At 56.5% G+C, this 12,138-nt stretch overlaps 1 protein-coding gene across 2 annotated transcripts in view; it reads right to left on the bottom strand.

The window, feature by feature from the left end:
* OLFML2A (olfactomedin like 2A) overlaps positions 1-9,522 on the bottom strand; it is a 29,516-nt gene extending 19,994 nt beyond the window's left edge. The window contains exons 1-2 of one of the 2 annotated variants that reach the window (XM_036022211.1): positions 9,025-9,522; positions 266-529 (exon numbers count right to left, since the gene is read on the bottom strand). In XM_036022211.1, the coding sequence (XP_035878104.1) occupies positions 266-502 (237 nt within the window). In that variant the 5' untranslated portion in view covers positions 503-529; positions 9,025-9,522. Of the gene's footprint in view, positions 1-265; positions 530-8,547; positions 8,801-9,024 lie in introns of those variants that run through there. The other variant, XM_028516065.2, reaches the window with a different exon arrangement.
* Positions 9,523-12,138: the final 2,616 nt, after the last annotated feature.

Raw genomic sequence — 12,138 nt, 5'->3', positions numbered from 1 at the left:
TGGTTTGGGTAAAGTACAGGACACTGGACGAGATGGCCAGGGGCTGTGTATTCGGGTAACTAGCCAAAGAATGCAGCCTCCATCACCTACCAGCTTCCCTTCAAGGGACAGGGAGCCTCTGGTTCCTCACCTGCGAAATGGGACGGTAACAGCACCTGCCTCAGAGCGTGAGGACTTTTCACTGGCAGGACAGCCTGGTGCCAGCCCCTGCCAGGTGCTCATCCCCAAGGTGTTCCCGTCCCTACTGTCAACCGAGAAAACCTACTTTGAGGAGCTCGGGTGCCTGCTTCTTGAGTTTCTCCATCTTCCACTCGTTCTCGCAGGGGTTGAGCGAGGAGGGCGGCGCGGTGCAGGAGCAGCGGCAGTCGCTGCCGGAGCTCACGGTCTCCACCGTGTAGAAGTCCTCCACTCGCGCCCGCCCGCTGCGCACCCGGCTGCACGCGTCCTTGCTCAGCGGCCGCATGATGCACTTGCAGCGGCAGTCGGAGCCCTCCGAGGTCATCCGCACCTGGTCCACGTCGCCAAAGACCTGAAAGAGGGGCTCGGGTGAGCCAAAGGCCAGTGCTGGGGGGAGGGAAGGAGAAAAAGAGGAGAGGGCGGGGTAGCAGGATCCACCCTCCCCCCACCACCCGCCTTGCCTTTGTGGAGGTGGTCCGAGGTGGCGGATTAGCTAGCAGCCCTTACAAGGAAACGGGGTGTTATAATAACACTAATTAAAATATGAGTGGATGCTGTGGAAAACGACTTGACTGTTCCTCAATAAGTAATACGTAGCATGACCGTATGACCCCCTAATTCTACTTCTACGTATATACCCCAAAGATTGAAGACAGATGTTCACACGAAGACTTGGGCACACGTGTTCACAGCAGCATGGTTCACAACAGTCACAAGGTGGGGACAGTTCAAACGTCCGTCAGCTGATGAATGGATAAACAACAGTGGTACGCCCACACAATGGAGTATTATGCAGCCATGAACAGGAACGAGGTGCTGACTGACACCTGCTACAGCATGAGCGAGCACTGAAAACATGGTGCCGAGTGAAAGAAGCCAGACACAAGAGGCTGTGCTTCGCACAGAACAGGCAAGCCCATAGAGACACAAGGCAGTTAATGGTTACCGGTACTTAGGGGGGACGGGGTGGGGGATGGGGACTGACTGCTTAACGAGCACGGGGCTTCCTTTCAGAGTGAAGGAACTGCTCTGGAACTAAGTAGAGGCAGTGGTTGCACGATTCTGTGAACTTGAAACGCCCCTGGACTGTGTACTTTAAAATGGTTAAAATGGTACATTTTGTGTTATGTGTATTTTACCACAATAGTAACAACACACGGAGACCTCTCGGTGGGCACTCACGACATCCCAGTGATGCCGTGGGCGTCACACCCTTTAATAACACCTGCGTGGGGAGGGCACTGCCACCTCCAAAGTCCCTTCGACAGCCTTCCAGGCCTGCGTGAGCTGACACTCGTCCCTCCGCCCCTTCTCTTGCCGCCCTGTCCTTCACCCACTGCAGCCTCAGGGCCCTTGCAGATGCGGTGCCTTCCTCCTGACACCCCTATCCTCCTGACACTCCCTTGGCTCCTCCCCTCACATCATTTACAAGTCACCTCCTCCAGGAAGCCCTTCCTGACCACCCACTTCCCATTACTCTTGGTCCTTTCTTCTAGTGGCTTTTTCTTTATTGCACCTACCACCATCTGAAATATCATATCCATGTTTATTTTTTTTGTCTCCCCTACTCTACTGAAGGCACCCTTAGAGGCAGGGACTTTGTCTAGTTCCCGTGCAAGTCCCCAGAATAGTGCCTGCCCGGCCTGCAGTGGGAGCTCTGAGAGTACCTGTTGGGTAAATGAGCCTGCACTCTGCAGACATGCGGGAGCGCAGGGCGAATGGCATGGCGGCTGGAGCCTGGGTTAGTAACTGCGACCTTGCGGGCACCTCAACCCTTCTGTGCCTGTTTCCTCACTCCTGTTCTGTGGGGTAGTTGTGAAAGATTAAATAAACAAGTTAATATAGGTAAAGAACAGAGCTTCTCACTTAGTGAGAGTGAGCCTTTACTCATACAGCTGAAGAAACAGAGTTCAGAGAGGTGAAGTCACTTGTCCAAGGTCACACAGCTTGGACTGGGAAGATCTGGCTGCAGGCCGACTCTGGGTCGACATCACTGGCCTGTGCTGCTTCTCCTCCCGAGCTGTTCCCTCACACTCTGTGTGACCTTGATGAGGTTGCACAACCTCTCTGAGCCTCATTTCCTCGCTGGTAAAATGGAGGACTTTCCATATCCAGCCTCTTCGTGGGGAGGACCAAATGAAATAAAGTGACCTCCGTTTAGTGGCTTCCCTCAGCTCCTCCCGTTTCCTTCAGTCCCACCCCAGGGTTCCATGCACCCAATGTCTAGCTGTGGTCACCGGTCACTGGGGTCAGTCAGCAGGACTTGGTGCCTGTAGGAGTCAGCTCAGTGAGGTAGGGGCCTTGCCCTGACACACCAGGGGGACTGTGGAGCCCCAACCAGCCACCTCCCTCGCTGGCTCAGCCCGCTCACCCTGAGCTCCGGCTGTTGGGACACAGCTGTTTATGGCTCAGTTAACAAACACCCCAGCGCTCATGGCTACTTAGCTCTCCCCGGAGCCACCAAGTGCCCGCTGGGTCCTGGGCTTTCTGCCAAGCCCGGCACCCACGCGCGTCTCAGGGCCCTCTGGGAATGGGCTGTGGGCACTCCACGTCTCCTCTGGGCCCTCCGACACCTGTCGGAGCCCCCGGCCCCTTCTAGCCCCCGGGTGAGGGCTGCAGGTACGGAAGAAATAGAGCCAGGAAGAAGCCGGCTCGGTGAGCTCTGAGAGCGCAGGGATACCCGCGGAGACTGCTCAGAGCAGCGCGGCCCTCGGGGTGTCTTTAAGGCGGAGGAAGCATTTCAGAGAGAGCGAGTCAAATACGTAAAGACAAGCCTGGCATCTTGGGGGTCTGGAGGAGCCCCCCTCCTGGGTGGCAGGAGGTAAGGCTTGGGGTGGCAGCGCCTGGCTTGTGGAGGACCCTGCAGCTTGGCTGAGGAGGATCCTGGCTCCTTCCTGAAAACGCCCGGGCATCACAGAAGGGTTTTAATCAGGGGGAGCCAGAGGCGAATCTGCACCATGGGAAGCGCTCTCGGCGGATGCTTCGTGGACAGACGGTAGGTGAGGGGGTCGAACCTGGAGCACAGAGGACAGGGAGGAGACATTCATTGGGAACTCGCTGCGTGCTGGGGAAGTGTGGGGTGATGGTTAGAACGCAGCCATGGGCTTAACCTCTCTGTGCCTCGGTTTCCTCGGCTGTAAAGGAAGGGCGCTACTGGCGCCTACCCAACACAGGGCGGCGTGAGGACTGAGATGGAATGCGAGAACTGTGCTGAGTCCAGTGCCAGAAGCAACACAGAAGTCTGGGCAGTGTAGCTATTATTACCACCAGTCATACCGAACGGGGGCTGTTTGGCCCATTGTTTCTCCACGTGGTAGGTATTCTTAGCATTGCCCCACAGAGGAGGAAACTGGGCCCCAGAGCCATCCAAGGACTTGTTGAAGGGGATTAGAACCCAGAACGGGTGGACTCCCAGGCCCCTGGGGAAGGAGGGCGGCGGGGAAGGGGGCAGCTACGGTGGAAGCTTCGTCCTGGCCCCTCTGTGGGCGACCGGTACTGTGGGCGCGTCTTCCCAACGGCCGGGCTTGGTGTCCTGAACATTCATTCCTCGGATCACCGCTAGCACCTTCTCCTCGAGACTTCTGGACCCCTTCCCAGCTCTGCCGGGATCCCAGCCACGTCCACCCACGCCCCCAGATTGGGCTCAGAGCCCAGCGGGTGGACGTGGGTGTGTTCTGTGTGGCCAGGCCAGGGAGGCCTCCGCCTTTGGAACTGTCCCTCATCTCAACTCACACCCCAGCGGCAGCAGCCTCCACAGAAGACTGTGACATTCCTTCCCTCTGCGGAGGAGGTCCTACGTCCTGACGGGGGCGGCTGCCGCCCTGATGCCCCGAGGAGGCGGAAGGGGGCCTCTACTCCCAGCCGCAGCTGCCAGGAGCCCAGGCAGGGCCCGAGGTCCCGTGATTACTATGTCCTGTGGTGCTCGACTGCGGGAGGCAGAGCTCCATGGTGGGACGCCACACCTGGACTCCAATCCCAGCTCCCACATCCCCTCCCTGCAGGGCCTTGACCCCTCTGAGCCTCAGCCTTCTCCTCTGGAAAATGGGGAGGATGACAGTCCTTTCCTTGCAAACTTGTCCCGAGGCCCAAATGAGCCAATGCATGCAGAGCGCCTGGCACCGAGCCCGGCACCGAGGGACCGCTCTCTAAGTGGCACGTGTTATTACACAAGCTGCCAACTCCCCTCCCTCACACCTGCACGTCATTTTCTGCCTCTCTCTGCTCTCACCACAACCCCACGTTAGAGAGGAGAAGTGTAAGCGTCAGAGAAGTCAAGGGGCTTGCCCGGGGTCACACAGCACAGCCTGACTCTAAGATCTGTTTTACATGCTGCTCCTCCCATGACCAGCCGGTCACCAGGCAAGGGCTTCTCTGGCACGGGGGACAGAGATGGCAGTCCTGGGTTGGGCCATGAGGGAGCACAGGACCTGGGGCTCCCACTGGGCCTGACCCAACCTGCCCTGGGCATGAGGGCTGGAGCTACTGCTGAGCAAGAAAGTCCTTACCTCAGCCCCTCATCTCTCCCTGCAGCCCCACTCAGCACAGACTGCCAAAGCCCCCAGAAGAGTAGTGGGTGGATCATGTTTAAAAAGGTCCCTAGGTATTTGCAAGGAAATCCCACAATAAGATGGTGAGAGGGCGTCCTTGAGATTTTTCTGAAGAGAGGTGGAGACACCTGGCTAGAATTGGGAAGGGGAGGACTGAAGCTGTGAAATGTTCTAGAAATGGAATGGGTTCAAATTGTGACACCTTCTCTCTCCTCTCATGGCCAGCTCCCATGTCCTCCTGCAGGCAGAGACCTCTCTGCTGTAGAGGTCACTGTGGGCTGGACACCTCCTCCTGGATGCCCACAGGCATCTATCCAAAACTGGACCCAGCATCTCCTCTCAAACCCAGTCCACCTACCCTCCTGCCCAGCCGAGATCTCTGAGCCTCCTTACTCAGGACAACCCACCAGTCATGTTCTTCTGCTTCTTCCCCCAAAGTATTTCCCGTCTCTCTCCCTTGCTCTTCACTCCGTGGCTACAGCCTGAGTTCAGGCTGCATTAATTGCTACCTGGGCAACCCAGCAACCTCCTCTCTGCTGGATTCATCTTCCTAAAGCTCCTGTTCGATGACCTGTTACTTTCTTGCTCCACAAACTTCCATGACTCCCTGTCATCTCCATGAGTTCTCTCTCGGCTGGGGGATGTGGCTCAGCATTAGCTAGGGTGCACATGAAGAATGCGGGTGCCCTGGCCTCAGCTCCGTCTCCCTTGCCTCAGACTCTCAAGCTCCCCAGACCATCTGGATGCCCCCCAAAGGCCCAGCATCCTGGAACCCCAGATTCTCCAAACTCCTCCAGCTCCCTCCAGGGCGCTTGGGCAGCCCCACACTGACTCTTTTGCCCCTCCGTGTCCAAGTCTGTCAGGCGGGGAGGAGCCACTGAAGCCTCAGAGTACCGGCAGGAGGGTCGTGTAAGGTCCTGCATGTAAGTGCTGGGCATGGGGGGGCAGCACACAGGATGTTGCTCAGAGCTGTCCTTCCTGGGTCCCCTAGCCCACAGGACTGTTGGGGAAGACCTTCCCTGCAGAGAGACCCTGGGGGACTGGCCCCACACTCTCTGTGTGCAGATCTCCATCACTGTGCATCCCTGGCCTACTGCGGAGCCTGCTTCCAGTTACGCCCACAGGCGGAAACTCCTGGAGCGGAGGCACAGCAACACCTAAGCCCCGGGGACCCGCCTGGGCTGGAACATCTGATCCAGCCGCTCCTGCTCTCCTGGCCCAGTTCCCCCAAGTCATGGCCTCCCCCCCTCCTCAGGCCCCGTGGCGGCGCTGGCCAAAGACCCCTCCCCACACCCGAATTCACGGAGGGGTGAGGCACCAGCAGCCTTTTCACAGATGGAGACACTGAGGTAGAAGTGGGGGATTAGCCACATTCCAAGGATGCACAGCACAAAAGCAGGTTCCCAGAGATCTCCAGTGCCATGGCTGGGTTTCACGTGGTTACCTGTCTCTCCCTTCCAACCAGCCTCCACGCCGGCTGCCCCTCAGAAATGCCAGGGACGCTGTGGACTCCCTCTCCTATTCCCAAGCTGGACAAAGCACTTCCTTACATGGAAACTTCAAATGCTGATCAGGAGACCTTGCTATAAACATGAAATCAACACACACTGAGCAAGTTGCTGGCTGGGCTGCAGAGTTCTGTCCTGGGCTGGGGTGAGGCTGCCCCTGTACCCCAGAAAGTACAGGGCAGGAGAAGGGCCTGGACCTCCTAGGAGCAGAAAGCCTGAGGTGGCGGGGGGGGGGGGGGGGGGGGGGGGGGGGGGGGCGCAGTTTAACCCTTTGGAGCCCTAGATGGACTCCAAGTCCCAGGCTGGCCCTCCCAAGGACCCCCTGCCCCCCAACCTGGGAAAACAGGACAGGCTTGGAGAGGAAGGATTGCTATGTGGGAGGGAGAGGGTGATAATGAAAACAGCCCTCTACAGAGCCAGCAGGAGTCCGGCTGTGCTGAGGAATGTGAAGTAAATTCACCCATCACTTGATTTTTATTTTTCCCAGCTGGCTGAAGCAGTGTGGGGTGGAAAGTGTACGGGGGGAGGGCTGTGCTGAGTCCCCCAGCTGCTTCGTCCTCCAAACCCTAGGATGTGCCTCCCCACCCCACCAGCCCCATCTTGCCCTGGGACAACTGAACACACACACACACACACACACACCCAACCTAGCAAGTGTTTGACTGACTCACTACATAAACAGGGTGTTGGGTTTTCTTTGTCTTCCCTTTGTTTCGAATGCTAGCCCTCCCCCACAAGTGCTGTGGCATTGCTCTCTGCGTCGCTCAGAGGATGCCCGAGACCAGATACTCCTCCCAGCCAGACAGAAGAGAGGGGCAGAGCGCTGATCAGGTTATGCGGGGGAGGGGCTTTGTACCTAAGCTAGGCCAGGGAGTCCTACAAGGTCCTATATGGAGGGGAATGGAGGCATTGTTTTTCAGATGGGGAAACTGAGGCTCAAAAACAGGCAAGGACTTGCCTAAGGTCACACAGTCAGAGAACAACAAAGGATCAGAAGCGAGGGGTTGCTGTTTGTTTGTTTCTTTGTTTGTTTGTTTTATTCACAAGCCAGCTGCCTGTCCATGCACCCTGGTTTCCCCATCTATAAAGTGGGAATGATACTCCTTCCCTTCTTGTCTTTAGAGCATGTGGCCGGGACTTCAGCACACTTGTCTTCATACTCTGAGCTGAGTCATCACCAGTGCCCACTTACCGTGCTCATGTACTTACCGTGTGGCTCCTGGCTGCTGCCTGTGGACAGGGCAGCCTCCCTTCTCTCCAGAAAAGAGGCTGGAGAGACATCAAGAGAAATCACTCCTGCGCTCTCCTGCTGCATGGGCAGGGCCCTCCCTCCCTCCTGCCCTTCCCTAGCTCCAGCCCTGTCCTCATCCCCATTGGCTCATTCCCAGATCACCTTCAAGGGGCCCCTCTCTGACACCTTAAGTGCTTATCCTCTCTGCATTCTGGGTCTCACCCTCCTTTTCAGGGTCCCTGTGGTGAGACTTCATAATCACAGTATCATTTATTGGTTACCTACGAGATGCCAGGGCAGGGGCTAAACATTTTACAGGCATGACCTCCACTAACATACAGATCGCAGACGCAGGATGCAGGAAGTGGAGGCTCAGAGAGGTGAAGACCCTGGGTCACCCAGCTAAGAGGTGAAGGTGGGCTCAGAACCCAGATCTGCTGGACAAACGCCAAGGCAGAACCTCGTAGCCAACACGGGAACACAGCTCACGTCACTGCTGGAGGCACAGTGTCCTCCAGAGGGTGCACGGGATCCCTGGCAGGCACGTGGCCAGTCCAGATGGGTTCACTGGGGAGGGACACTGGATCCCCAGCATGGCCTGAAAGCCTTGGCCCAGGGGCGGCTGCAAACCTGGGAGTCGCTGGGTAGCAGTTACCCAGGGAGTCAGCCTTCCACGAAAACTTCGAGCCGGATCTCCACACTGCCTCTTCCCGGGCTTCTGGGAATCCCTTCCCTCGGCTGCGGGCTGCATCTCCTGTCTGAGACCCTTCCAACTTTCTAGCGCCCCCTCTCCCAGGTCCTGCGTTTCGGTGCTGACCTCCATTCCGTTTTGGACTGGGTCCCAGTGCCCCTTCCTCAGGCTCCGGGTCCCAAGCACCACTATCATCTCCAGTGCTTCTTTCCCCACGCGCTCCTCTCCCGGGGTCCTGGCCCCAGTGGCTTCCATGCTAAGCCCAAGGTCGGGGCTCCCCTGTCCTGGTCCTCCGCTCCGGGTTTCAGGCACCCTCCTTGGCACACACCCGCCTTCCCGCCACAGCGCCCCCTCGCGCCTGGCTCCCTGACGAGCTGCGCCCGGGTCGAGTACCTTACTCTCGGCGCGCACCGGGTCGGCGCACAGCAGCAGCACTAGCAGCAGCAGCAGCGGCGGCAGCCGAAGCAGAGGCAGAGGCCAGGGAGGGAAGGTGGCCACAGCCATGGCGGGACGGGCACGACGGGCACGGGCAGCTGGGCGCGGACGCTGGGAATCGCGGGCTGCACTGCGAACTCGCGGCCGCCTCCAGCTCTGCCCGCGCGGCGCGCCCCCCGCCAGCTGCTCCCCGCCCCGCGCCCCCTCCCGCGCCGCAGGGGGAGGAGTTAGGGTGGAGGGGGTCACCCCGCCCTGCGCGGCCAGCTGGCTACGGTGCCTCTGCCACTGGGCGGCTCTCCAAAGGGCATCCCTGTCCAGACACAAAAAAGGGACTTGTTGGGAGCCGCAGGAGCCGCGGGGGCAGTGAGAGGAGCACGGGCTCCCCACACGCGCTGAGGTCCTGTTCCGTGTGGCACCTTGGGCGTGTCTGTTTACCTTTTTGAGTCTCAGCTTCCTCACGGGTAAAATGGAGAAAATAGTGCCTTCTTTTTGGAGTGGCGTGAAGTGCAGATGAGTGCGGTTTCCCGGGCAGGCAGGACTTTGATTTTTCGAAATACTGGACGCGGCCAGCTGTACCCTTCTCGTGGCTCAAACCCCTCTCTCCCGCGTGCTCCGTTTCCTCCTCCCTTCGAGAGCCCTCCCGTCAACCCCCAGTAGCTCCGACCTTTTAAACGCCCTCTGTGGTCCCCATTCTCAGGACAAAGTGCCTCATCTCTCTGACACCTGGGCAGCAAAACTTTCCCGAGGAGCCGTCTGTAATCGCCAATCCTCAGGTTCTCTGCCAATACTCCCGCTCCAGGGGTCCTCGGGCTCCCCGTGGACATGCTTCGTTGGGGTCCCCGAGACCTCCTGTAAACAGCTCAAGACGGCACCTGTCTGCACTCTCACGACCACCCCTCCTCAAACCGTCTCCTCTCTGTTTCTCTCGGATCGCCCCTCGAATTTCACCTGGGCCCTCTTTCAATCACTTTAGCAAGTCCTTCCGCCTCGGCGCGCCCGGGGGAGGGTGGGGCTGCACCTGTTCTCCTCCGTCCCCACCCTGTCTCTGTAGGCGACCTCCCCTGAGCCCAAGACAGGGCATCCACCTGTACGTCTGTTTCCTAGTAAACGTCAACCGCTCAAACAGGAGCACTTACTTGTGCCACAAATGTTGCTGCCCGCCACCCCTACCCCACCCCTACTCTCCAGCACAACCCCCGCAAGCACATCCCTTTTCTTTGTAGCATTGATCACTCGATGAAATGATCTACTTGGTATGTGTTTCTTTGTGTCGTTGGTGCCTTCCCACGTGGAAGAGAAATAAAGCGACCAGTGCACACACTTCGTCTAGGAGCAGCTAGCTCAGTGGTCCTGAAGTGTGGCTGGGGGGACTAGCAGCCTCAGCATTACCTGGAAACTCATTGGAAATGCAAATGCTCAGGCCCTGCCACCCCAGACCTAAGGAAGCAGGGACCCTAGCGGGGTCCAGGAATCTGTGTTGTAACAAGCTCTCCAGGGGACTGAAGGTTTGTGAACCACTAGCCTAGCACCAGGTCTGCTGCTCCATAAGTCTCAGCTGAATTAAAGAATCATAGGTGTTCAGTATAAATTAGCTTCTTTCATAATTAGAAGGCCCCTGCGAAGGTGTCAAAACCAGGGCTAGATTAATGTAAAAAAAATAAATGTGGTGTGTGTTTTTATGTGCAGAGACCAGCGATTTTCAACCGGTGTGCTGCCAGCATTTTTAAAACGTGCAGTACCTGACTAGTTAGTCAGGGGCACTGACCTCTTTTCATTGAAATTGTCAAATAACAAAGAAATGACAGCGGCCAACACAATAGCTGTCCGGTATGAATGAATCAAAATTCTACCTCTTTTTTGGTCAGGTTAGCAAAAAATATATTTGTGGGTGTCCCGCAGAATTTTAGTTACCAGTTTATGTGTGCCATGAGATGAAAATTGTTGAAAATTGGTGGCATAGACTATCCGGGAATGAATACGATAAATCGAGGTAGTGGTTATGGCTAAGGAGGGGAACCAGCTCTTGGGAACCAGAGTGAGGAGAAAGGCTTACTTTTCAGTGAATACTTTTTTTTCATCCAGGGGGTTTTGTAATGCACGACCTATCTATCCAAACAACAGACGAAACGCACTTGAACGGAACCTGGCAGGCGTTTTCCTTTCCCAGCCCTTTCTCCCCAGGCAGCCTGGCCCCAACTTTCTGGCGAGGGGGCCCTCAAAGAGCAACGCTGCTGTCACCGGAGAAGTCTGCCCCCTGCTGGCTGTTCCCCACATGGCTCCACGGTTTCTGGGTTTCTGGTTTCCTCCTTTCTACCTTCTTTCTTGCCCCTTTTTGAGGGGGCTCCAGTCATCATGGATTCTGTCGGTTCCAGCTTGGTCTCAGGACCTTTGCACACGTTTCTCCTTCCCCAGAAGCTCTCTCTCTGTGTGCAGCCTGACCCACCCCTAGTCATCCTTGGCATCTTATTTAAATGCTCCTTATCCCAATATGCTTCCCCTGATCAGCACCCCAGGGCAAACTGAGCCGTCACACACTCCTTAGCACCAGGAACTTCCTAAGCGTGTTCCATCGTAGCACTTACGTGCGGTTGTGGGTTTGTGTGATTATTTGGTGTGACTAGTGCCCGTCTCCCCCATCACGGGGGCAAGGGCCCCATGATGAGGGGCTCACACCTGCCTTGTTCTTAGCTGTATCCCTGTCTAGTCCTGTTAGTCTGTCTGCTTCTGGCCTCAGGACCACGTCCCTGCAGACCTCTCCCTATCCTGAGATGCTTTCCTTTCCAGCTCGTCAGTCCTGAGTGCTCCTGGTGGTGAAAGTCTTTTGCATATCTCTCTGAGCCCCTCTTTCCTCATTTGTAAATTTGGGGGGAAGTACTGACCTCTTAGGATTGTTGGGGGACCCTGGTGGGGGAAGACTCCGTAATAGGTGTTAAGCGTGTAGTAGGTGTGTACCTTTCAGGACAGTGGCTAGGGACTGAGTCCATCATCATTTCCCTGACCTTTCTCAGTTTTGTGGTAGATTCCTCCTAAGAAGCATTTTCGGAAGAGTGGTAACTGGGTATTGGGACTACTGTATACATTGGTCACGTTAGTAACAGGCCCCATTTTTTTTAGGCCAGACCTTGTATTAATTGCTTTGTATGTATCATCTTATTTAATTTTTGTAACAATCCTGTGAAGTAGCAACTATCCTTGTTATCCCTCACCCCTTGGAACCAGACTTTGAGGCTTGGCGGTCAAGTGCCCGAGGTCAGTTATTACGTGGAAAAGTCAGATCTGTTTTATCCACCCACTCAGCAGTTATTTATTGAGTGTCTACCATGGGCAAGCCCTGTGCTCTGCAGTTGCAGTTATAATGATGAGGGTGAGAAAGAAGGGGGTCGACTAGCCAGGGAGATTCCAGGGAGGCTTTGGGAGCGAGAGATGGCGGCGCTGGCCTGCAGGGTGAGTTGTTTCCCAGGGCTGGGTGTTTGGCTTAACTCTCTGCCCACCTTTTTTTTTTTTAATTTAAAAAAATGTAATGGATTGATTTTAGAGAGATAGAGGAAG

Source organism: Phyllostomus discolor, chromosome 3, assembly GCF_004126475.2.
Source record: "Phyllostomus discolor isolate MPI-MPIP mPhyDis1 chromosome 3, mPhyDis1.pri.v3, whole genome shotgun sequence".
Taxonomy (NCBI): Eukaryota; Metazoa; Chordata; class Mammalia; order Chiroptera; family Phyllostomidae; genus Phyllostomus; species Phyllostomus discolor.
This window is presented reverse-complemented; position numbering and strand designations above follow the sequence as displayed.